Source organism: Ovis aries, chromosome 20 (genome assembly GCF_016772045.2).
Source record: "Ovis aries strain OAR_USU_Benz2616 breed Rambouillet chromosome 20, ARS-UI_Ramb_v3.0, whole genome shotgun sequence".
In the NCBI taxonomy this organism is placed as follows: Eukaryota; Metazoa; Chordata; class Mammalia; order Artiodactyla; family Bovidae; genus Ovis; species Ovis aries.
In genome coordinates this window covers 10858374-10884146 of record NC_056073.1, presented here as the reverse complement: position 1 = coordinate 10884146, position 25773 = coordinate 10858374, and the positions used below count along the sequence as shown (strand labels likewise).

The following is a 25773-nucleotide window of genomic DNA, read 5'->3' as shown; positions in this document are numbered from 1 at the left end:
TGCTGTGCAAAGCATTTACAGTATGTTCACTGACCCCATTTCTTTCTTGTCCTCCCTCCAAACCTCCTCTCATTGTCTTTGGTAATGTTCAAACACTCCTAACAACCTTGGACTTCCATCTATCCCAGCCACAGTCACTCTAATCCTTGCTTCTAGCCCTGACCTATTTGATCTTCATTCTCCTAGCTTTCCCTTCCTTTATCTCTGATTTTCTTCCCAGTCCTTCCCTCTTCCCTCTCCCCAGACACTTTGCCTTTGGAGACTCTAAGTTTGATTTGCTTCATGGCTATGGGGCTGTCCGAGAAGGCAATGGCACCCTACTCCAGTACTCTTGCCTGGAAAATCCCATGGACGGAGGAGCCTGGTGGGCTGCAGTCCATGGGGTCACGAAGAGTTGGACACGACCGAGCGACTTCACTTTTTTCACTTTTATGCATTGGAGAAGGAAATGGCAACCCACTCCAGTGTTCTTGCCTGGAGAATCCCAGGGATGGGGGAACCTGGTAGGCTGCCGTCTATGGGACTGCACAGAGTCGGACACGACTGAAGCGACCTAGCAGCAGCATGGGCCTATGGACCTGTTATTGCTGTTTAGTACCTAAGCCATGTCCAGGTCTTTTGCGACTCCATGGACTATAGATCAGGCTCCTCTGTCCATGGGATTTTCCCAGGCAACAATACTGGAGTCGGTTGTCATTTACTTTTCCAGGGGATCTTCCGACCCAGGGATCTAACCTGTGTCTCCTGCATTGGCAAGTGGATTCTTTACCACTGAGCCACTTGGGAAGCCTGGCTATGGACACATAAGTCATTTAACAGCTGAGTCTCAGTTTTCACATCTGAAAAATGGGAATAATAACATCAACTTTACAGGACTGTTTCGCGGAGTAGATAACATCATAATGTTCAAGTGCTATGTAAATGTACAGCGCCTTACATTAGTGTTAGTTTCTGGCAGCTCTCATCTCTATCCCCTTCCGTTCTCTTCCTCTTCCTGGGTCTCAGCACTACTGTGGGACTACGAAATTCCTCCAAACGGAAGGTTAGGCTTTAACTCCATTAGAAGTGCAGATTTGCCGGTCGGTCACGCCTCCCCATGCCTAAAGGAACCAATCAGAGCGTCCATAGAATGGCGCCGTCTCCACTTGGAGATCACCTCCAAAGGAGCTTGGCACTTTTTTCCGTCCTAGCAGACAGCTTGCTTTAGCCTCACGCTCTAGATTCTCGGCCTTGGAGGTGCGGGTGGGGGTGGGGGCCTTTCCTCTGCCTTGTCTCAAATCCCCCCCGATTTCGGCATCTCTCGAGTTGAACGGCCGGAGCCGGAAGTGCCTTGCAGCAGCCGCGGTCCCCGGCGAATCGACGCCGGAAGTAGCGATCGCCTCGGGAGTTTTCCGCCAGCCTCGCCATGGCGGCGATTCCTCCAGACTCTTGGCAGCCGCCCAACGTGTACCTGGAGACCAGGTGAGGGTCCGGCCCCCGGGGCTGGGCTGGTGGAGGCGACGTGGAGTTTCAGGCTTAGCCGCGGGGCTGGGTTCCGGGCTCGCGCCGGTCGCCTCCTCGTGGAGGGGCGGAGGTGAGGGCCGCCTTGGGGCTGAGTGGGGACCGCCAGTGCCCGCGTCCGAGCTGCACACCCACCTGCTCTGTTAGCGACAGCGGCCCGAGTGCCCACCTCCTAACCCTCCGTTCATTCATCCTTTCATTCAACCAGCGCGCGTTCAGTCTACAGGCCAGGGACGTGCGCTAGGAGGGTCAGAGGTGGATGAAACAGCTTTCCCTTTAGAAACTTACAGTATAGTGAAGGAGACAGGCATGTAAATATTAAGGGTTGTAAGTAGCTCAGTTATTTACACAGATTTTTAGGAGAACACAGGAAGAAGCGCATTCATTCCCTCCTGTCAAAGTGATAGTGAAGAAGTGAAGTGAAGTGAAGTCGCTTAGTCGTGTCCGACTGTTTGCGATCCCGTGGACTGTAGCCTGCCAAGCTCCTCTGTCCATGGGATTCTCCAGGCAAGAATACTGGAGTGGGTTCCCATTTCCTTCTCCAGGGGGTCTTCCCAACCCAGGTCTCCTGCATTGCAGGCAGACCCTTTATCCTCTGAGCCACCAGGGAAGCCCAAGCCCCCAGATAGTATTGAGCACCAAACTGGCTAGTGCCGCTTCCCCTATGTGTAGCATCACATTTAGTTTAATCCTCTTAGCAACTCAGATCATGTAGGTACTCTTCCACCTTCTCTCTAGTTTTAGCAGGAGAAATGTCAGAATTTACAAAGTAAATTGCTTGATTGAAGTCTTGTAGCCAATAAAGTAGGGGAATCTCATTTGGAGCCTGGTCTGTTTGCCTGCTGCGCTAGGTTCTTTAGCCCCATTCATTCCATTGCCTCTTTGGAAAAAGTTAAAAGTGATCTTTTTGTAGGACAAATAACCTTAAGTAATTTCTTACTGCTCCAGCAATATAAAATTGAAATTTTGTGGTCTCATCTTCAAAGGTGATTTTTTTTCATCTCATCTTTGCCTCCCTCTCTGCCTACAATCTTCCATTTGCGCATCAGTAAGCCAGAGTCCAGCCATTGGCTTTCTGTCCTCTTGCTTGTGCTGCTTTCCTTCAGAGCACAGTTCTCTCAGATGCTGTTTTTGCCCCCTGGCCGTCTTGCCCATCTTCTTACAAGGGAAAAATTCTACTTTTTCTGGTCTACTTGAAAGTATGTAATTTCTCAACTACCTGTTGTTTGTTTGTTTGTTTTTTCTAATTACAAAATAAATGAAAATTTAAATTCAAGCAGTTGTATAGAAGTGTATACGGTAAGAAGTGACAGCCACTCCTGTCTGTAAACACACCACTGATAGTTTGAAAAGACCCTGATGCTAGGAAAGATTGAGGGCTGGAGGAGAAGGGGACAACAGAGGATGAGATGGTTGGATGGCATCAGCGACTCAATGGACATGAGTTTGGGTAAACTCCGGGAGATAGTGAAGGACAGGGAGGCCTGGCGTGCTGCAGTCCATGGGGTTGCAAGGAGTCAGACACGACTGAGCGACTGAACTGATGTTGGATGATCAGCAGATCTTTTTCTCTGTACACAAAGACGTCTTTTTTACGTTCTGTATTTAAGCAATAATAAGATTGTATGATCATACTGCATGTTTTTTTTTTCTGTAATTTGCATGTGATGCATGCAGGCTTCTGTACAGATATTTCATATTTTAGTCATTCCCTCTATGAAGGACGTTTAAATTGCTTCTCTTTTTTTTTTTTTGTTAGGACAATTACTGGAGTAAACATCCTTGTACTTATTATGTCCTCAAGCACTTTTGTAAGTTTTCACATAGAGTAGAAACTTTAGAAGTTGAAATTGCTGCCAACAGGTATGCACATTCCAGATCTGTATAGCTTATTTGCTGATTGCCGTTCCAAAAAGTTATTCCCTGTATTTTAAAAGTATCCACCAGAATGTTCCTCTGTAAGAGGAAAAGCACTTAGAACCGTGTCTTGAACAGAGTAACTGTTAATCTATGTTGAATGTTAGGAGTGTAAAGGATGAATTGCCACTAGGAAGGCTTTTAGAAAGCTATCTTCTAGCACATGCCACGTTGAATTATAGAGTCCTTATACTGCGCTTCACACCAGGTATTCAGTCTATACAGAGTTGACTCAATTCTTACATTCTTGGAGCTTAAAGTCTAAGTGAGTGATGAAATGGAGGTAGATGAATGAAATTAAGATAGGAAAGCACCTATCTTAAATCTTATTTGTTCCTTTTTCTTAGCTGCATTTCAGGGGGAAAAGCGCTCATCACATTGTTGTTGCTCGGTCATGTCTGACTCTTTGCAATCCCATGGACTGCAGCATGCCAGGCCTCCCTGTCCTTCACTATCTCCCGGAGTTTGCTCAGGTTTGGGGCAAGGTTTGAACTAATCAGGTTTTGCCTTTGTTGCACCGTTCCTCATTACACGCAAATTGTACTTTTTTTTTTTCCATTAATTTTTTTACAAATTTATATGGCTCAAAAATCACTGAAAGCCTTTCTGTCTCTCATTTGCTCAGTTTCCACCCCATCCCCAGAAACTTGTGCTGTGTGCTGTGCTTAGTCACTCAGTCGTGTCTGACTCTTTGTGACCCCATGGACTATAGCCTGTCAAGCCCCTCTGTCCATGGGGATTCTCCAGGCAAGAGTACTGGAGTGGGTTGTTGTGCCCTCCTCCAGGGGAACTTCCCAACCCAGGGATCGAACCTAGGTCTCCCGCATTACAAGGGGATTCTTTACGATCTGAGCCACCAGGGAAACCCATGAATGCTGGAGTGGGTAGCCTATCCCTTCTGCAGGGGATCTTCCCCACCCAGGAATGGAACCGGGGTCTCGTGCATTGCAGGTGGATTCTTTACCAGCTGAGCTGCCAGGGGAGCCCCCAGAAACTTAGGTATATGTAAATAAATGTGAATTCCCAATATTTTAATATCCAACTTAAATAAAGTTATAAATGAGGTGTAAGATTTTTCTCCCTAATTTAGGGGTGGTTATATTGGTTTCCAATGATCAGTGACTTGTTGTATATAAGGCGTTAGGATTTTTAGTTGTCTGTGGTTACTTTGCTTGAAAGAAGGACCAGAAGCCCCAGCATGTTTTCCTCCAAGGAGGTGTCTGTGTTTATGTTACTTGCATTGTGTTGTTTTCCTTTGCTGAGCATGAAATCTGACCTTTGTCATCATTTCATGACTCAATAAGCTTGCAAATGAAGAGTTGTGGGGCGGTCCCATAACGTTCTTGTCTGCCGTGACCTTGTTCTTGACTGGAGCTCTACTGTCCTCTCCCCCTGCAGCATGGGGATCATCGTGCTGGAGCTGTACTGGAAGCATGCTCCAAAGACCTGTAAGAACTTCGCTGAACTGGCTCGTCGAGGTTACTACAATGGCACCAAATTCCACAGAATCATCAAAGACTTTATGATCCAGGGAGGTGACCCAACAGGGACAGGTACAGTTAAGTCAGTGATAGTTTCTGAAGTCTCATCCTGTTTATAACTGGGTATATGGCAACCAGAGCTCTCTTCCAAGTATCAGGGCCTGGGTTAGTTGATTCGGGCGACCACTTCTGCCCTTGCTACCTCACACCCTTCCCCAAACACACACATATGACAAGAAACCAGTCTTGACTCTTGAGCTTTACAGAGTTTCTCATAACTTCTATGTATTGCTTACTAAGAGCAAATAATATGTGCCTGAATTATAGTAAATAGCTCATGTGGTAAAGAATCCACCTGCAATGCAGGAGACCCTGGTTCCATTCCTGGGTCAGGAAGATTCCCCTGGACAAGAGATAGGCTACCCACTCCAGTATTCATGGGTTTCCCTGGTGGCTCAGATGGTAAAGAGTCCACCTGCAATGCGGGAGACCTGAGTTCAATCCCTGAGTTGGGAAGGTCCCCTGGAGGAAGGCATGACAACCCACTCCAGTATTCTTGCCTGAAGAATCCCCATGGACAGAGGGGCCTGGTGGGTTGCAATCCATGGGGTCGCAAAGAGCTGGACACGACTCAGCGACTAAGCACATAGTCTGCATAATCAGAAGAAAGATATTTGCAATGTTTTAAGGAAAAGAAAATAGTGGATTCTTTGATTCACTCATTTAACAAATATTGAGTACCTACCTTGTGCCAGATATTTTTCTGAGTTTGAAGGACATGGCTCAGAATAAAGGGAAGAAACCCTCCTGCTCCCAATAAAGCAGGAAAAGGATTCGGTGATAGGATTTTAGTGGAAAAGTCAGGGAAGTCCTGTCTGAGAAGGCGTGGTTGGAGCAGGAATCTGAAGGAAGTGAGGGGATGAACTTTGTTATTGAGAGAAGAGCATTCCAGTAGGTCCAGAGGCTGTGAGGTGGGAATCCCTGTAAGAGATCAGTTGGGACCTTGTAGGGCATAGTAGTAGAGACTTCGCGTGTTATTCTGAATAAGAGGGGAGCCATTAGAAGGTTTTGAGCAAAAGAGTGACACGATCTGACTTATTCTTTAAAAAGATCACTGAATTCTGTTTGGAGAATAGAGATGGGGCAAGAGTGAGAGCTGGGAACCAGTTAGAAAGCAGCTGTCATCAGCCAGTCTCGATGTGGTTGGGACTCGCGTGATAGTAGAGATGGTGGTGAGAAGTGACTGGATTCAGGTAATGTTTTGATAGAAATAGAGCCAGTGGAATTTGCTGAGGTTGGAAAGGGAGGAGGGCAGGTGGGTGAGAGAAAGAGATGGTCAGGGGTGACCTCAAGGTTCTTGACTTGAATTTAGTAAAATGGGAAAGCTGAGAGAGCAGCAGATTTGGATGTGGACCAAGAGTTTGGTTTGGGTTTTGGACACCGTCTGAAAGACTTGTCAGACCTTCCATAGAGTAAGTAATGGGATATGAGTGTGGAGTTCATGGAAAGGTCTAGGATCGAGGTACGAATTCTGGAGATATCATCATTTAGGTGGAATTTATTACTGAAATCGCTAGATGCCAGCATTTATAACTTTTAAGGGCCCTTGCCTCTCAGTCTGCATTTTCTCTCTGCTGATTCCTACTCCTGCTCTTCTCCCTTGAAGTCAGCTTGGGTCTCTCTGTGGCAGCTTTTTTTCCGTCTTTTTCTTGTCATTCTCAATTGTCCTTTTTTAATCCTTTATGACTAAGAGGCATTTTATTTTTTTGATATATATGGACACGTTTCAAAATACAGAATATAGAAAAAAGTATAAAAACAGAATCAAAAAATCAATCATAAGAGGGAATTTCCTGCTGGTGCAGTGGTTTGGACTCCGTGCTTCCGTCTAGGGGGCTCAGGTTTGATCCCTGGTTGGGGAGCTAAGCTCCTGCAAGCTGCGCAGTGTGGTCAAAACAAGAAAAATCACTCACAAGGATACCTCCTGAGGATTCCTAACCACCGTTAGCTATTTCCCCAGTATCCCACCTCTCAGAAATAATGAACATTAAGTTTCGTTGACCATTATTCTAGACATCTTGCGTTTCAGATACCTAGTTAAAAGGATGGATCGCCAGCTAGATGGAAATAATTTCAAGAGAATTAGGCTATGTCATGAATCCTGTTGTTTTTTAAAGAAAAAGCGTTATATTTAATTTTGTATCTATTTAACAGAAAAATTGACTTCCTGCTCTGAAAGATGAGGCAGTTATACTTAAATTTCTACCCATTCCTATTGTTTAGGAAAAACTTAAGTTTTGTCTGCCTCCTGTGTTGGGAAAAACTCAGTTCTACCCTCCTGGGCTTCTCCTTTACTTTTATGTGCTCACATAGAACACGTTACTTCTTACATTTCTGGTCACCAAATATATGGAGTTTTTCTCCCCACATCAAGCTATTCCTTGGACACCAGCTGTGTTTATTAATTGGCTAGAGCAGGCCATAGAACCGGGGAAACATAAGTGCTTACTTACCAGTTTATTAGAGGATATGACAAAGAATACAGATGAACAGAGATGCTTCAGGTGAGGTCTAGAAGGGTGCTGGAGATTGGAACTTCTGTCCCTGTGGAGTTGGGGTGCATCACCCTCCCAATGTGGATGTGTTCATCTGCTTTGAAGCTCTCTAAAGCCTATACTGGAGAAGACAATGGCGACCTACTCCAATTACTCTTGCCTGGAGAATCCCATGGACGGAGGAGCCTGGTAGGCTGCAGTCTATGGGGTCTCAAAGAGTCAGACATGACTGAGCAGCTTCACTTTCACTTTTCACTTTCATGCATTGGAGAAGGAAATGGCAACCCTCTCCAGTGTTCTTGCCTGGAGAGTCCCAGGGATAGAGGAGCCTGGTGGGCTGCCGTTTGTGGGGTTGCACAGAGTCGGACACGACTGAAGCACCTTAGCAGCAGCAGCAGCAGAGCCTATACTACTGGGATTTTATGGAGGCTTCCTCATGTGGGCGTGATCAATTATTAGATCCATTTCTAGGCTTTCTCCTTCCCTCTCTGGAGAAGGAGCTGGGGCAGGCACTGATACTTTTAACTTCTAATTATGACTTAGTCTTTCTGGCGACCATCCCCCATCCAGGAGCCCCCCAGAGTCACCTCATTGAAACAAAAGATGGTCTTTGTGCTCTTATCACTTAGGAATTTATAAAGGTTTCTAGAGCTGTCTGTTAGGGACAGGGTCAAAGACCAAATATTAGAACAAGAAATACTCTTAGTGTTCTTATCACTTGGGAAATTACAAAGATTTTAGAAGCTCTGTGCCAGGAACCAGGGGCAGGTATCTATCTATATTTTTGCCTATTATCTCACACCTGTCGTCCCTCCTTTGCTCCCTTTTTTTGGTTAGTTTTGTTTTTCCTTAACAGAGTGTAGAGCATTTTCTATACTGCACCCATGAGCCCTTCAGTTACAGAGTGGGTTTACATTTTCAGAGGGTTCAGCACTCACCACTAGGCTTTTCTATTCGTAAGTACTAGAAGGCAGAAATGGTTTTTATTGCAAGGGCTGGAGGGTGTTATATTTTTTAACTCAATCGTGTTTAAGAATTTCTTCCAGTTGGAAAAAGACCATGACTGTATACCTGGGCCAGACAAATTCCCTCAGATCTTTTCAGACAATTCTGCCCCATTGCCTCTTGGTTTTGAATGTGGCCGTGGAAAATACTGAGGCCAGATTTGCTCCCTCCTTCAATACAGCGGAAAAAAATTCTGTATTTCTGAATATTTTCTCTTTTATACTCATTGGATTTTCTGTTTCAGGGAACTAGTTATTCTTGGTTTCATCACTTTTACCTTCAGATTTCTTCTGAGTAAGTGAGATGATGTTTTTCTATTTTTTTCCTGCACCCGCTGAAATAATCTCAGACCTTTACTCTCTGCCTTATTCAATTTTGAGTCATGTCTGTTCTGTTCTTTACTGCTCTGACTTATTTATTAGTGCAGTCTTCGTGTCATTTGGCTCTCAAACTTCGCTCAACTCTGTGATCTCTTCACCTTACCCTGTTGATTTATATTATCTTGTCTTTGAGCTCTTGTTCTGTTGGATTTTTCTTACTGCTGAAGCGTCTATAGCTGAGACAGCCACGGAGAAGCCCCTCTTGGGCTATATCTTCTGCCTTCTTTTTCTCCTTCCGTTTGTCGTGTATGTTCGCAGTCTCCGTGCCGCTTCTTGTCGCCTTATCCTTGCTTAGTGTCGGAATCTGCGTTGAGCTTGCCCCTTACCCGCTTGGGTGCAGTCTGAGTGGATTCTCTTTGTCGCTGTCCCCACCTGTGTGGGACTACCTGCCTTTCCCATACCAAATGCTCCGTTGCCGACTTCTGCCCTGTCTTCCCAGACTCCAGGCTAGTGGTGTCCTTCTGCCCTGGGCCCTGGGCAGCCCTTGAGTGTAGTTGGAGCAGAGGAAGAAGCCTCATACCATTTATTGTTCTCAGCTGTGTTTCCATAACAGAAGATAAATTAGCAAGAGAACAGCCTACAAATTCATTTCATATAAATTGTGCATGACATTTCCTTTACAAGGAAATGGAGACCTGAAAAGGTCTGAGCGTTTCTACGCTAGCTTCGATCAGAGTGGAAAGTTGTGGGAAGATGTGATTGGACAGAAGTGGGTATGAGTATGAGCTCAGTGTAGTAAACTAGGGGAGACATAGCAAGGCTTGTTCATTCAGATTTCTCTTGATGTCCTTCTTTCTTGGAGGTAGGAATGTTCCTTTCCTCTGCGTGTACGAAGGGTGTCTCTCACTTGAGGGTCTTTATGCCCACTTCAGGGGAAGGTCAAAAGTCTTTCCTGCACCTGCTGTTTCTCAGATTCCTTCAACTTGAACTCTTCAGTGTGGACCCTTTCTTTGGAGTAGTGTATCCTAATCCATCACGGCCCTGTGTTCCTCCTGCCTGTTAAGGTGGCTGTTGCTGGTAGCCTGACCACCACCACTGAATGCCTCTGGTGTGTGGGCTTCTGCCTTCAAGAGCTTCTCCTTAACTTCTTCAGGGCTATTCACCCACTCCCCTTGTTTGCTTCACAAAATTGGAGGGTATGTGTAATAATTCTGTGTGGCGTGCGTCCTTTCCTGATTTCTACTTAAAGGAGTGCAGGAAGAAGAATCTCTTAATTCTTTCTTTGACTGACTTGTCAGAATCTTTGTAATAAGACTGTCTCTCTTTTCCAATTTGATTTTTGCTGATGAATTTTTGACTTTGAAAGAGATTGAATTTTTTGGCTTTGCTTCATCCGTTATTGGAGGGGGCAGAGTCTAATTGTGCTTCACTCTGCTTTCTTAGTCTGAAAACGTCCTATCAACACGTTGATGTACTTCTTTCCTGCCTTCCTCCTCTCCCTTGTTATGAGATAAAATTTTAATTTATAACACCAGTAGAACTGAGAGTGCCCTTGATTAGTGTACAAGAATTGGAAGTGACTCAGATGTGAGTGCTCATATCAGAGCTTCCCAATATTTCTATACTTGGTTCTCAATCCTTCATAATGTCACGTTTCCCTGATGTAATTTTAATGAAATTGAATCACTCAGAAGATTTCCAAATAATTGCGTCCAACCTCAAGTATAGTGAGTAGTTGAGCTAAGCCTGCTGGCAGGCCTATGGTGGAAGGCAAGCAGGAACTGGGCCCTCCTGGGTCCCGAGTGTGGACTGCTAGCTGATTAGGTAATACAAGACATGCTGCGCGTGGCCTCCTGAGCTCCTCAGCAGGTCGATGAATCATTTCCATCCCCAGCCGTCCCTCAGTCTGGCTTCTCTGTAACTATCCTTTCCATGATCTTTCCGATACACCTTTGCCAGATGTTTTTTCAGTTTGGCTATCTTTGACCTCCTGTTCACATTAAACCATTTTTCTTCTTTTAAATCTCCCTCATTGTAATAATGCTGTGTTGAAAGCGTCCTTAGCCCTCTGAGTGTCCCCTGTGTCTTGTCTGCTGACTCCTCTGTGTCCCCTCCCTAGTGACCCGGCATCCCGTCAAGCTCTCCTTTCGCTCTTCCTGCTCTGCGCTTGGCCTCACGGTGTCACCGGCTGCCGTGATCGCGCTGCCTATGCTGTGCATCACCCTCCCTCTGATTGCATCTCACCTCTTAGTAGCTCCTGGAACACCTGAAACATAAAGTGTTGAACAGCAGGCTCGTTGTTAATTTTATTCATTTGATGAATGTTTGGTAAGAGTCTGCGAGGTATCCTGTACTATTCCAAGGCCTGTGAGGAGTATTTAAACATGAGAAGCCAAGGCATTTTTCTCTTCCTTGCAGAGCTCCCTGCCCTGCCATGAAGACAAGGTACTTATTATAAGAAACAATGGGAAAGTAATAACATGGGGGCTTCCCTCATAGCTCAGTTGGTAAAGAATCTGCCTGCAATGCAGGAGACCCCGGTTCAAATCCTGGGTTGGGAAGATCCGCTGGAAAAGGGATAGGCTACCCACTCCAGTACTCTTGGGCTTCTCTTGCAGCTCAGCTGGTAAAGAATCTACCTGTAGGAAGATCCCCTGGAGAAGCTATCCACTCCATTATTCTGGCCTGGAGAATTCCACGGACTGTATAGTCCAAGGGGTCGCACAGAGTCGGACACAACTGAGTGACTGACTTTCAGAAAGAAGTAATAATACGATAAATGTGCACATCCGTGGTTATACGCTTTCGGCCATCTATAGAACAGAGGCTGGGATAGCTCATGATGAGAGGGAAGCACAGTGGAAGTGGGGCTGGAATGGGATGGAAGCGGATTTTGAGGTGAGCCTGAAAGGAGATGTAGAAGTTTAACTCTTGAGAGGACAGGGAAGGGCATTTTAGATTTCAGAATGAATGCAAAGAAGAGGCTCAAGGGAGAGAGGCCTCCGGGGTGTGAGGGAGAGCCGTCACCCCAGGCACCATGTCTTGCACGGGACTGGCAGTGACGCAGCCCAGCTACCTCTCCACACCCAGGACAGATGCCGGAAATGTGATTTCTAAGGCCCCTGAACCGCGTGTTTAAGGGACAGTAAGGGAGGACCAGTTAGGGACAGAGTACAGAGCAGTAGGAGAGAGAGTGGGGATTTAGATCAGGCCGGTTCATAGAGATCCACAGACAGAAATTCAGGTTTGATCCAGCATCATCGGGGACCATTTGGGATTCTTTGTAAGGAAAGTATGTGAGGACATTTAATCCACCCATGGTACGTGGCAAGGTAATGTAGTGTTAGGGTGGACAGAGGGTTGTGGAGCCTGGTGGGCTTGGGGTTGAATCTTGGCTTCACATGAACACTTCTTAAATGTAGACAAGTTATGTAACCTTGCTGAGCTTCTTATCTGTAAATGGGGAGTGTGGTTATATGTACCTCGTGGGGTTATTGTGAGTAGTAAATGAGCAGATGTTTGGAAAATGGTTAGCACAGACTTGATACAAAATACGAGCGCAGAAAAATAGGGTTTTTATTATTCATTTTGGTTATTAATTCACTTAACAAGTGTCTGTTGGACTCCAGGCATTATTTTAGGAGCTGGGGATACAGTAATGACTAAGAAAGCCCTTGTGAAGCTCATTCTAGTAGGAGAGAGTGAACAAAGAAGCACCTAATATGGGTGACAAATGGCACAGGAAGAACGATGGATAAGGGGGTAGAGCAGGGATTCTCAGTCTTGGCATTACGGACATGTTGGGCATTCTGTGCTGTGGGAGTGTCCTGTGCCTTGTAGGATTTAGCTGCTTCTTTGACCTCTACCCCCAGATGCCAGTAGACCCCTCAGTGTGATAACCAAAAATATCTGCGCATATTGTTCAGTGTCCCCAGAGGGCAGAGTGTCGCCTGGTTGAGAACCACTGGGATATGGAGAGAGGTGGTGGTGTGGATAGTGTGATTAAGGAAGGCCTCTGGTAGGTTATGTGAGCGGAGCTCTGGATGAAGTAAAGCAGTGCGCCATGAGACTGCCAGGGCTGGGGCCATCTGGAGGGAACAGCAGTCAGAGGTCTCAGTGCAGAGTGTGCTCTGCAAGACACAGCAGAGGCCGGTGTGGCTGGAGCAGGTGGCGAGGGCGAGAGTGGCGGGGGGTCCTGGAAAGTGTTGTAAGTTGTCATGAAGACTTTGCATTTTGTCCCAAGTGTGGAGAAGTGTCACTGGAGGATTTTGAGCAGAGGTCTGCCACGATCAGACTTGTTCTAAAGGATACCCCTGACTTCCACGTGGAGGATAGACTAGTGAGGAAAGCTGCAGGCAAGGCCAGAAGCAGGGAGACCAGTTAGAAGGTCTCGTTGTTGCCAAAGCTAAAGCTTGTAGTCTGGACTACGGCGATAGCGGTTCCCTTGGTGCTGGTCCTCTGGGAAGCACATGCCTGGACAGAGTTAGGAGTTCAGGAGATTTAATGGGCTAACACCTGTGAAAGATAAAGGGGTGAGGGAGCAAGGACTGGAAAGAGAAGTCTTCACGTAACAGTGCAGGGCCAGCGTCTGTGATAGAAGAGAAGGGAGCTGAGAAGGGCCAGCAGAGGAGAGTCAAGAGCTGCAGTGAAGGTGGGGTTCAGGAGGGGCGACGGCAGCTACGAGACGCTGCTCGCAGATCAGGCAGGGTGAGGCCCGACGACGGTGGGACTCAGTGACGACGTAGTGGTACCGACGACCTTGACAAGAGCCGTCTCGGCAGAGTGGTGAGGGCAAGCAGCTGTATGGAGGGCGTCAAGAGGCAGCAGCAGAAGTGGGGTGGAGTTTTTCTGGGAATTGATGCAGAGACATGGGGGGAAACTTGGAGACAGTGTTTGTTATTGTTGCCATTTTTCCAGAATGGGAAACAGTAATACCATGTTTTTATGCTGATAGGAATGATGTACTAGAAAGAAAGTTGATATAGGAGAGCGGAACATCGAAGTTGCCAAGTGTTTTAAAGGTGAATGGGCTTGATTAGTATGTGGTGGTAGGATAATCATTTGGACAGTTTGAGTGTTTAATAGCAGAAGAGGAAAAGTAAATGGGTAGAGATGTAGGAAGGAAAGAGGACTTGGTGGCGAAAATATGTGAAAGTTCTCATCTTCTTAGTGAATTAAGAAGCAAAGTTACCCACAAAGAGCAGGAGCAGCCGGGGAGTGGTGGAGGTTTGAAGACAAATTAGAATAAGCTCAGGCAGACTGACTCCCAGGGTGGATCATGACCTCTCACAGAAAATGCTCAGATTATCTCAAAGGGGGCTCATCATCACTGATACTGCCGTGTGTGCCTCATGTTATATATCACATGGTTTCTTGCATTATCCCGTAGAAATATAATTTCTAGTACTATTCCTATTTTACAGACAAGGAAACTGAGGCTTAGAGGGGGTAAGTGTCTTGCTTAAGGTTGCACAACTAGTCCGTGGTGAAGTGGGACCCAAAATCCAGACCTCTTTGACCCCAAAGGCAAGTGAGCATGAGAGGACTCTTACCTTAAGAACTGTGAAGCTTCTTGGAGAGCTGTAGTGTCATTTGCTGTGTTAGATCTGGTATCTGGCGTTTGCCCTGGCCATCCGCTAGCAGCCGCACTAGGCAGCTTCCCCTTCCTACTGTTAACTAACAAAGTGGTTGCATCAGTTTTGGATCCTTTTGGCTACAAGTAACAGAAAACCACGGAGGCTTTGCTTTTTTCATGTGACAGAATGTCTGAAGTTAAGCAGTTGCGGGGGGCTCCCCTGCCCAGCAGAGTTGTCGGGGATCCAGGCTTGCTGTGTCGTTCCACTCCACCGTTCTTAGTGCTTTGGCCTTTGGTATCAAACTTGTCTTATGGTTGCAAGATGGCTGCCATTGCTGCTGACGTCACCTCTGCCTTCCAGGGAGGAGGATGAGAGACAGAGGAGTCTGTCCCTTTTTGTCAGGAAAGCTGTAGCTTTCCTAGAAGCCCTACTCAGTGGCTTCTGTATACGTTAGTAAGTCAGAACTGGGTCATCTGGTCACCCTTAGCTGCAAAAGGGATGGGTCAGTACCTGCCTTTTTTGTCTCTGAGGTTGAGGCAGGCTGTGGAGAAGGGGTTGGAAATGCTCAGAAGACAGCTTCAGTATCTGTTAGAGGCTTTCTTGCTGGAAGAGAGGCCTTGATTGGATTGTGGTTAGTCACCTTCTCCTGTCAAATGCCCCAAGCAGAGCTTTCACACTGGCCTCCTCATGAGTAAACTGGCTGACCGTTGGCTGCTTTAGGGCTGGGTATTGATCCATGATCCCACCAGCTCTGGGAGTGGTGGGGACAGGTAGCGCCAAGTTTGGTGATCTTTGTGTGGGAGACCACTCTGCATGTCTCAGATGCTGCTTCAGTTCACCTTGAGAGGTTTCTATAGTCGGTGAGCAGGAGCAGGAGGAAGAGACGTCAGAGGACTCTTGGGAATAAGAAAGGATTTCTGTTTTGTTAGTTTTAAGAAACAGAAAGCACAGGTCATACGGAAACAGTTTAAGGAATTTCAACTGCGAAAAAACTCTTAGTGCCAGAAGATCCCATTAAACGAGTGGAAAAAAGTAAACTGGAGAAAAAATACTTGCAAAAGCATTAACTGACAAAGGATCAGTATCTAGAATAATCCTACTAGTAAAATACACACACACACACACACACACACACACACACAGTGTAAAATGTCAGACCACTCAGTTGAAATGTGGCTGTTGACGGGAGGAAAGCTAGATAACCACTAAACACGAAATTATGCACAGCTCCAGGGAAACGTAGTTTAAAACACAAGAGAGCTGGTACGCCTCAAACTGACACACGTTAGAAAGCCTGGCGAAAGGACCTCAGGCAGTGAGAGGGAGAGCCCTGCGGGGTGGCGTGCACAGTGGGGCCCCATCTGACAGGATAGGTGGGGAAATGTCGTGATGGTGAAACGCTCATAACCTGTGAGCCTGCACGTCCCCCGTGAGGTGTAGTCCCTGAGCGCTCCTGCACTTGTGTTCGGGAGACAGTAGAAGAATGGTTATTGCAGCGTAGTTTATGATAGCAAAACCACGGGCGAGATCCTAAATATCCATCGCCACGAGAAAAGGTAAGATTGCAGTGTGATCAGACAACAGAATGAATACTACGGAGAGCTGCCTGGAACAATGGATGAATATCACTTACAGTGTGAGCCAAAAAAAAGCTAACTGCAGAAGAATATATAGAGTATTGGAGAAGGAAATGGCAACCCACTCCAGTACTCTTGCCTGGAGAATCCCATGGACGGAGGAGCCTGGTGAGCTGCAGTCCATGGGGTCACACAGAGTCGGACATGACTGAGCGACTTAGCATAGCACATATAGAGTATAGTACCATTTATATAAACTTCAAAGCACGCAGTGGCAACCCGCTCCAGTACTCTTGCCTGGAGAATCCCATGGACGGAGAAGCCTGGTAGGCTACAGTCCATGGGGGTCGCACAGAGTCGGACATGACTGAGCGACTTAGCATAGCACATATAGAGTATAGTACCATTTATATAAACTTGAAAGCATGCAGACAACAGTATCCTTGTTTAAGGATGCAGACAATATGTAGTAGAAAAGAAAATGCCCAGAAATGACAAATCCCTGGTCAGAATAGTGGTTCTCTGAGAGGAAAGTGAGCTCCATCATAGCCCGTGTCAGCTCTTGGGGAACAGTGGAGTTGAGAGAGAGAAATGGGGTGGGGGATGTGTGCTTGGGGTCTTTGACTGGATTTGAGACTGGCTGGTGTCATTTCAGGAGCTTCCAGAGTTCCCAGTACCACAGTTCTTTACATCTCAGCACAGAAAGAATTCAGTGAGAGGCAAAGAGATACAGATAAGTGATTTATTAGAATAGGGCACTTGTGTGGTTTACAGGTGGGCAGGCGAGGGGTTGCCACGTGCTGAGAACTTACTGGGCTACAGTTTTATAATAAAAAGCAGGGAGCCAGGGGAAGAACTCTTTTTGTCTTTTCTGAGTAGACGTTATGTTTCTGTCATCAGTTCCTTCTCCAGGTTGTGTAGGAAAATTTTTCATCCCTATGTGGTCAAGTTAGGTCCACGAATTACTGTGTTTTTTATGTGTGCAGAGAGCGTGTCCTGGGCATCATTAGCTCACTGAGCTTAGTGGGCCGGATGTGGGGCTCCTGCCACCACTATTTTCTTGTTTGGGGGCAGGTCTCATAAGCAAGCCTGCTCTTTATCATTAACTTACAGGGTCTCCCATGTTTTTTCTACTTACAGTCCCCTAGTGGGGTTAATTATTTAATCACCTACTTTGTCCCTTTACTCTGTCCCTATCAGACTAGCCGTATTTTCTTTCTTTCTTTCTTTTTGTTTTTATTTATTTGGCTACACCAAGTCTTAGTTGCGGCATGCAGACTCTCAGTTGCAGATTCTCAAATGTGGGGATCTAGTTCCCTGGACAGGGATTTGAACCTGTGCCTCCTGCTTTGGGAGGCGGAGTCTAGCCACTGGACCACCAGGGGAGCCCCTGCACGCTTTTATTCCTTGAGCGGAGGCTGCACAGTTGCCTGTCCTATTATCCTTTGTATTATTTTATGTCTGAAATAGTAAATATTTTGAGTACATGTGGGAAAGAGAGGACTGAAGAGTGAAAGGACTTGGAGAGTAGAGTGTGGAAAACAGGCCTGTGTTTGTACCAGAGGAGGCACACAGTGCATTTTGACCGCAGAGCCTCCTAGCTGTTGGCTTTGTGTGTGATCGTTGACCTGTTGCGCTCTCGCACCAGAGACCTCTTTAATCACTTCTGTCCTCCTACCATCTCTCCCCTATTCCACATGCCCAAAGGAATGCTGTGATTGGAATTATCTGTCTTTCTGACATTTTGCTGCAAACCCTACTGAACTGAATTAAGTTATGAAAAGATAACATTATGACTAAACTATCTTCATGGCCCGAAGTACTTGTGGTTGGTCAAACTGTGCCTAGTGAGTAAAAAGGGGCCTCCAGGCCCTTTCTTATCATCTCCTGATTGCTTAAAACTCCAGGCTTCATCCGTGAGGCTCTGGCAGTCCTTGACTTGCAGAGATCATACTTCTGAGCTGCTGAACCCTCAGCTTGCTCATTCAAGCCCTGGGGGTAGGGCTTGACCTGGATTCGTCCCCATAGCCCTCTTTCTCCTCTTTCATCTTCAGGCCTAGCCCTGCAGCTAACCCCCCTACCTTCACCCCAGGCTCAAGCAGGAACATTGACCCTGTAGTCAGAGGGAATATATTGGTTATATAAGTGCTGTTTGGAGGTATACTGGGAAGTTGGGATTTTTGGAATGAATTTTTACATAGTTTGGTAGTTCAGTAATTTTCCAGAAGCTTAGGTAGCCTGGGCCAGGTGGGAGGTTTCCCCAGCTCTGTTAGGATTCACCCCCATGCCTCTTTACATGAGAACAGTGTTTCCTTCCTGAACCGGGGGCTGTGACAGGCTCCCTGTGGTGGAGCATCCTAAAAGATAAAGCAAAGGATTTTTTTTACATTGTAGCAGGGCCCAGGGCCCTCTGGGGGTGGACATGGTGCTTTAACATGCTACTTTCACAGCAGGCTGTAAAAGAAAGTGAGCTCCCTGCCTCTGGCCGGTTTCCTGGCTGCCAGGTGAGCAGAATAAGCTGGTAAAATCCTCTGCTCACTGTGTTGCAGGCTGTTTTGTCTTGACTGGCCAACTTGAAAGTGAAAGTGAAAGGCACTCAGTCATGTAAGACTCTTTGTGACCCCAGGACTGTTCAGTCCATGGGATTCTCCAGGCCAGAATACTGGAGTGGGTAGCCTTTCTCTTCTCCAGGAGATCTTCCCAACCCAGGAATTGGACTAGGATTTCCTGCATTGCAGGTGGATTCTTTACTAGCTAAGCTATCAGGAAAGCCCCGAGAGGCCAAAATAGTTCAACAAGGCATATGGCTAACTAAATAATTGATTAGGAGAATTATCTCCTATTAGGACATTTTTTCCTATGGTAAATTCTTATTGAATGTATCATTTTTTTCTAACAATAAACCTGGGTGCCCAGCATAACGAGAGTATGGACTCTTACGGGCGTATCAATAATATAAATCATGTGGTGGTATGGTTCCCAGCAAATCGTTCCCAGTGCTGTGTTTCTTCATCTTCTCCTTACGTTGTAGCCGCGTGTTCCGGGAACAAACTCACTCAGAAGGACAGTGCAGATAGTGGAGTGCAGTTCATTACACTGGCGGGCCCAAGGCAGAGTCTCCTCTTAGCCAGGGACCCCGACCAGTTTCTGTGAAAACCTTATATACTCTAAGTGTACTTGTTCAAACCCACCTCCCCAAATTCCTTGAAACTAGTCTGGACAAGGTGAAAGAGAGATACAATCAAAGTTCACCCATGATTCATGTGTCACAAGACTAGATGAACAGTGGATGTTTATCAACAGGCCTGTGGTCATATCCCTATAAACATAATGGAACTTACCACTTTGTTCTGTTACAGAGATAATTAGCATATTCTTTTAGGCAAGGGAGAGTCCAAGTCCAAGTCCTGAGGCTCTTTTATCCGGGGGTCTGGTTTCCCGTTGGTGTGCCGTTTCTATAGACACCGGCCGCATAGTTCAGAGTCCACTGGGAGGGTGACCATGTGTGTAGCCCAGTGTTCGCAGCCTGGCCTGAGACGGAGTCCAGCTCTGTCTGTTTCCTCCATTCCCTGCTCTTGATGTTCTTAACTCATATTATGAGCATCACTCATAGGGATATATTGTACCCTGGCTCTCCGACCACCAATTTAGGAGAATGACATCAGCCTTTGGGTTACAAAGTTTATAATACATTGTAAAATTTAGGGTCTACAAAGCAGAACTATCAAGGCAACTATAACAATGGTAAATATAGTCTTCCATCAATCGTCCTTCACCCAAGACAGGACCGAAGTCCAGGAAGGAATGTTTTTATTTGACATTGCTTTTACCTGGTTTTTCGTGTCATCTAAAGCAGTCGCTACATTACCAGATAAGTCAGGAATGTATACACAACATTTAATCTTAATTATAGCACAGGTCCCTCCTTGAGCAGCTGTATGTCCAAAGCCATTTTATTATGAATCACCACTTTTTTCATTTGGATTTGTTTTTTATTTAAGGCTTGGATGGCTTTTGTTTTATCTAGGAGGTCCTGTTTTGTGAAATTAGTCAAGGCCTTTACTTTAATCGTGATATCTGTTGTTTCTATAGAGGGTACGAATAAGGCAGCAGTATGCTCTTACCATTGAAACACGGATCTTGTCCACCTAGCATGTAAATAAGGTAGATTTACCGGGGCTTGATGTAGGTTAGGCTTTTGTTATGCTGGCATTTATATCAAATGTAACCCCATGACCCAAGTCTATTGACTGTAGGTCTTACACCAAGAGAGCAAGGAGAGGTTATGATTGACAAGAGAGAGGAAAGTCTCTTTTTGTCATCCCAGAAAAGAACAGAGCAGTTTAAACTCTCCTTGGCAGAGCGGTGACACGCACCAAGGAAGTCCGTCCATCACTGACGGAGGCACAGCCCCACATACCCAGCAGCTGGAAGTGCTGTGGAAGTCTGTGTAGGAATGTGTCCATGAGACAAATACCTTTCAGAGCTTCTTCTACGTTTTTTTGGTTCTGTCTATGAAATTCTCAGTACCCTACGTACTTTCGATGTTTCCACTCAATGACACTTAAATTGCCATTCTGCCTCCTTCTTAATTGGGGTGAGAAGAGCCTTACCTGCCAGATCCCAGAGGGCGAAGGGGGGTTGGCATGTCTTTCTTTACCTGTTGGTCAGCACAGCCAAACCAGAACACCACGTGGTCTAAGACTGTTTTTCCCTTAAAGTCCATTCTGCCTTGGTGGGCTTGATCAGGTACAGGTGAAAACACAGATGGGTTCAATATCCCATGTACCAGGCCACATCTGGAAAAGTCAATTTATACTCACTTATGTATCCCCCCTCCTTCTAGCCTAACAATTCCGAAGGGGTCAAGAATTTTACAGCAAACGGGACACCTCCTGGGGGAAGGCAGAATACGAGTATACAAGGACCAGTTGTCTATCTTAAAATCCCCTGGCGATCGCTTGGTAATAATTTTTCCTAAGACGGCGTGGACACACCTCCTAAATGACCTTCACAAATTCCCTTCCTAAGCCCTAGCACGCTCGTCGACCTGTGTACCAAGCAATTGCTGCTGCCTGCCTATTCCAGGCCCCTGTGGGTCCATGCCCCTTCTAGTCCCTCCCAGGGGGGTGATCAGGCCCCCTCTTTCACCCTGCCTGGTGGAGTCCTCCTCACCTGAGCGCTCAGCTCCCCTGCTGCCGTCCACTACCTGCTAACGTGAAAAGTTTGGGCGTTGAGAAGCAGAATCCTTCCAGAAGGGCGAGGCGCCTTCCCCCTCCCTAGAAGATTCAAGCCACAAGGCCCCAGCATAGTCCCAAATGGGACTTGTCTCCTCAAAGTGAGAAGTTTCCCGGCCAATGCACCAAATGTTGTAGCCACGCATTCTGGGAAACAAACACTCAGGACAGTGCAGATAGTGGAGTGTAGTTCATTACACCGGCGGGCCCAAGGCAGAGTCTCCTCTTAGCCAGGGACCCCGACCAGTTTCTGTGAAAACCTTGTATACTCTAAGTGTACTTGTTCAAACCCACCTCCCCAAATTCCTTGAAACTAGTCTGGACAAGGTGAAAGAGAGATACGATCAAAGTTAACCCGGGATTCATGTGTCACAAGACTAGATGAACAGTGGATATTTATCAATAGGCCTGTGGTCGTATCCCTATAAACATAATGGAACTTACCACTTTGTTCTGTTACAGAGATAATTAGCATATTCTTTTAGGCAAGGGAGAGTCCAAGTCCAAGTCCTGAGGCTCTTTTATCCGGGGGTCTGGTTTCCCGTTGGTGTGCCGTTTCTATAGACACCGGCCGCATAGTTCAGAGTCCACTGGGAGGGTGACCATGTGTGTAGCCCAGTGTTCGCAGCCTGGCCTGAGACGGAGTCCAGCTCTGTCTGTTTCCTCCTTCACTTACGGTATGTGGCCTGTCCTCTTAATGAATTCTGCTTACTGTAATATTATTATTTTCTTCCGCATTGCCACTTAACACTGTCCCTTTTTCTCCTTAAGCTAGTTATCTTTGACTTAAATTATTTTTTTCCCTTCATCTAGGTTAAGGATAGTGAATAGGTTTCAGTTCTTATGCCATCTCTGATCCATTGAAAACAGCTGTCTGGAGTTGTGGGTGGGTACAGATTCAGAGGCCAAACTGAGCTCTGCAGGGAAGAATGCTGATTGATTTAGCAATGTCTGTGACAGGCGCAGGGTTAGGGCTTGGACCACTCCTGTCTGAAGTACTCATAAAAATGTAAAAAATTAAGGAAGCTCTTAACACGTCAAATCATGAATGGTGGTTATTGTAGATTGTTAGATTCAGGAGAATTTGCTGTTCCTTTGATAATGATCTATGTTTTCTGCATTTTGACAGTGAACATGTATTACTTTAATAAGCAGGAAAAAAAAAACCCAGTGTTATTTCGAAGAGAAACGTCCTGCCTAAATGAAACTGGTGATGTGAATGTGCTGTGTTAGTGCTTGGTTCTGCTGCTGGGCTGTGTAGTTGCACTGTACTTAGCAGGCGGCTGGGTGTGCTCACTGATTTTCCTTTCTTGCACTCCAAACAATCTTTTGGCCCTGGACCATAGTTCTTGTTGTGTGGTAGAATGTGGGACTGACTGACTGGTTTCCCATCTTCTAACTGGCAGGTCGAGGTGGTGCATCTATCTATGGCAAGCAGTTTGAAGATGAACTTCATCCAGACTTGAAATTCACAGGTAAGTGTATGATCTGGCTGGACTCGGTAGGAAGAGGGAGTGGATTTTAAAAGCTCACTCATTTGGCAGTGATTCAGGGTGACTGCCTGACACCATGGTGTGGTGCCATGTAGCTGCCCAGCTGCAGCGCCCCAAAGAGCTCTGGCCGATTAGGGAAAGCGGCGCCTCTCAGAGTCCTGAGCGATTCAGAGCACTGATCTGAGTGATCTCAATTCTCACTGCTTGTTGAATGTTGCAGGAAAGCAAAAGATTCTGCAAAGAAGCAGGAGACCTTCCTGGATTTTTGAGGGGAATTGAGAACCTGGTCCAGCAGTTAGCAGGGATCATGATGGATATAAGCTGAGGAGTAGGTGAAGACAGGGCTTCCCTGGGGGCTCAGAGGTTAAAGTGTCTGCCTGCAATGTGGGAGACCTGGGTTTGATCCTTGGGTCAGGAAGATCCCCTGGAGAAGGAAATGGCAACCCATTCCAGTTCTCTTGCCTGGAAAATTCCATGGATGGAGGAGTCTGGTAGGCTACAGTCCACGGGATCGCAGAGTCGCACATGACTGAGCAGCTTCACTTGGTGAAGACAAGGAAGCTGAGGCCATTGGGGTAGTCCAGTTGTCAGCCTCTGTGTGAGAGTAGAGAGCCTGCCTGAGGGCAGGGTTGTGCGGTTGGGTGCTTGGTGTGGCTTCTTTCTATCCCTAGGCCGGTATAGCAGGTCCAGGCCGGAGTGTCAGGCTTACTCATACTCTTTCCTCTTCCTTTTTGCCACCAGGGGCTGGAATTCTCGCGATGGCCAATGCAGGGCCTGACACCAACGGCAGCCAGTTCTTTGTGACCCTGGCTCCCACCCAGTGGCTTGATGGCAAACACACCATTTTTGGCCGTGTGTGTCAGGGTATAGGCATGGTGAATCGAGTTGGAATGGTGGAAACAAACTCCCAGGACCGCCCCGTGGACGACGTGAAGATCATTAAGGCATACCCTTCCGGGTAGACTTGCTGCCCTCTCGGGCACACCCAGGTCTTCTGAGATGGCCCCAGCAAACCGGTTTGCAGATGACCTAGAATGACGCATAACTCTAAACTTCGTTTTGGCCTCGCAAATCTGAGGCGCTGAGGAGGCCTGGGGTCTTGGGTGAGTTGGAGACGGACGTGTATTTTGATCAGATGCTTCTGTTCTCTTCCCCGGTGCCTGTGCTGACTGAGCATTTGCAGAAACGCTCCTACATGATCTTTCACAGACAGCTGCTCACTGCACACGACCCACACTGCTCCTTCTCGTGTGCGTCTGCTTCATGCGCTTCAGACAAAGTGAAGCCCACTCTGTCATTTGCAGTGCCTAACCAACCCCTTGTGGAAATTCATATTGTGGCCTATACTGCAGTCTTCAGTGGCTGACACCCATAGAATCCAAAACCAAGTAGTGTCTCTCAGCCTTCTTAACTGTGTGCGCCCCCTATTTCAGTCTCTTGCATTTGTTCTTCCAGGGATTGTATGCATCTCTGTATATATTTTTCCTCTCAGAACATCAACACTACTGTTTCTGACACTTAGACATCCCACGCAAAGCCACATTGAATTTTTGCCAAATGAAAAATGCATCCAACAATCAAGTTTCTAAGAAGGTGTCGAGTGGGGAATGATAATGTGTAATAATCGAGAAATGAATTTATTAAAAAGAAGCAGACGCATTGACCATTTTTCCTCCAGGAAGGAGTAGAAATCTGTCGTGAGCACAAAGGCAGACTGTGAGTTCTCCTTAAAAAAGCAGTATTCTCATAAAGGAGAAGCACCACTTAAGTTTTTTTAAACTAAGACTTAAGAGAAATTAGGTAAGAGAGTTTATATGTATTTTTTTAATCTTTCTAATTTTTTTTTTAAGGAGGGAGTGGTGAGGGAAAGGAAGTTAATACCTATGGAATGCAAAGAAACTTCCAAAATAAAATGCCATTGTTGGTTGAAATCACTGCTGTAGTCTGATCTTAAACATTGTACGAGGTTCTAACAGCCATTTGGACCTCTGAATCATCTCAAGAAGGACTTATTGTAGGACTGATCTTTAGGTTTTCATATTATGTTAGGTTTGGAGATCTCTAGTAGATTTCAGCCATCCAAGAGTAGGTTTGACTTTTAAAAGGAGGTACCAGAGAAGGAAGTTAAGTGATGTTGACCAGCATTTCTGAGTGAGGGGGATGCCCCTGTGGATTAACCAAGTGGATGTGCTGTGATAACCTGAACCATTACGTGAACTTGCAGGAGATAATGTTCCTCCTTATCCCTCTCCGATTTTGGAAATGGTGATTTTCTTTGTGGGATGGCCAAATAAGGTTCTGTTCCCCAAGCTTTCCCCATGCACATCTTTCTCTTTTCTCTCAATGACAAGAAAGCAAAACCCAATAACGAACTATGTAACTGACTCTGTAACCTCCCAGAGATGGTTTTAGGGTACAGAGTTCTATTGCAGGAAAGTAGAAATACATTTCTTCTAGCTTGGACTGGGTGGACATAATTGAATCCTCCTCTGGAAGCAAGGAATAAGACACTCAGCCACTCACCTTCCAAAATTATAATCCTGAAAATCCCTGTTTTCACCCAGGTCATGGGAGTGGTGGAAATGTGTTATGGCTACTTTGAGAAGTAAACAAGGTTGTGATTACGTTGGGAAGAGAGCCACACGGGCACAGTTCCTTGTTTCTGGATGAGTATACCACACGTACGCCATGGTGATCATACATGCAAGCACATGCCAGTTTTCAGAAAGGATGTGACCTCAAAGAGTAAAACTTGAACTGAGTCACAGTTTCTAGTGATTCTGCCAGGTAGCCAGAGAAAGGGAGCTTGTGTAAAAGGAATCCTGGTTGACCCTTTGGTCATGTGAATGTTCACATCCTCTCTGGAAAAGTACAGTTAGGACAATTCTTATGGAAGTGGGATGTGCTGGGACACAGCTCATTTCAGTCGCAGCTCAAATAGATCAAGATGAGCGTAGGTTATGTGGAGAACGCAGGATGAGTTTGTAACTTAGATGGAGATTAATGAAATAGATCATGTTCCCAGACTGCAAAGGGCACGGCCCCCATGGGGTCTAGCCCAAGCTTCCCACACTTAGCCACACATAAGAATCACTGGGGAGCCTGCCCTTAG

General features: G+C 46.2%; 1 protein-coding gene across 1 annotated transcript; it reads left to right on the top strand.

Moving 5' to 3' along the window:
* The first annotated feature begins 1373 nt into the window (after positions 1–1373).
* PPIL1 (peptidylprolyl isomerase like 1) lies at positions 1374–24595 on the top strand. Its single transcript, XM_004018785.6, has 4 exons — positions 1374–1461; positions 4816–4970; positions 22575–22643; positions 23403–24595. Exons 1-4 carry the CDS (start codon positions 1406–1408, stop codon positions 23621–23623), a joined length of 501 nt encoding a protein of 166 aa, XP_004018834.1. The 5' UTR covers positions 1374–1405; the 3' UTR covers positions 23624–24595.
* The last annotated feature ends 1178 nt before the right edge of the window (positions 24596–25773 follow it).

Excerpts from the sequence above, each read along its gene's own strand:
- PPIL1 (XM_004018785.6), top strand. The coding sequence starts at position 1,406 with ATGGCGGCGATTCCTCCAGACTCTTGGCAGCCGCCCAACGTGTACCTG. Across the intron at positions 1,462-4,815 it reads AACGTGTACCTGGAGACCAG|CATGGGGATCATCGTGCTGG; the intron begins GTGAGGGTCCGG and ends CTCCCCCTGCAG. Across the intron at positions 4,971-22,574 it reads AGGTGACCCAACAGGGACAG|GTCGAGGTGGTGCATCTATC; the intron begins GTACAGTTAAGT and ends TCTAACTGGCAG.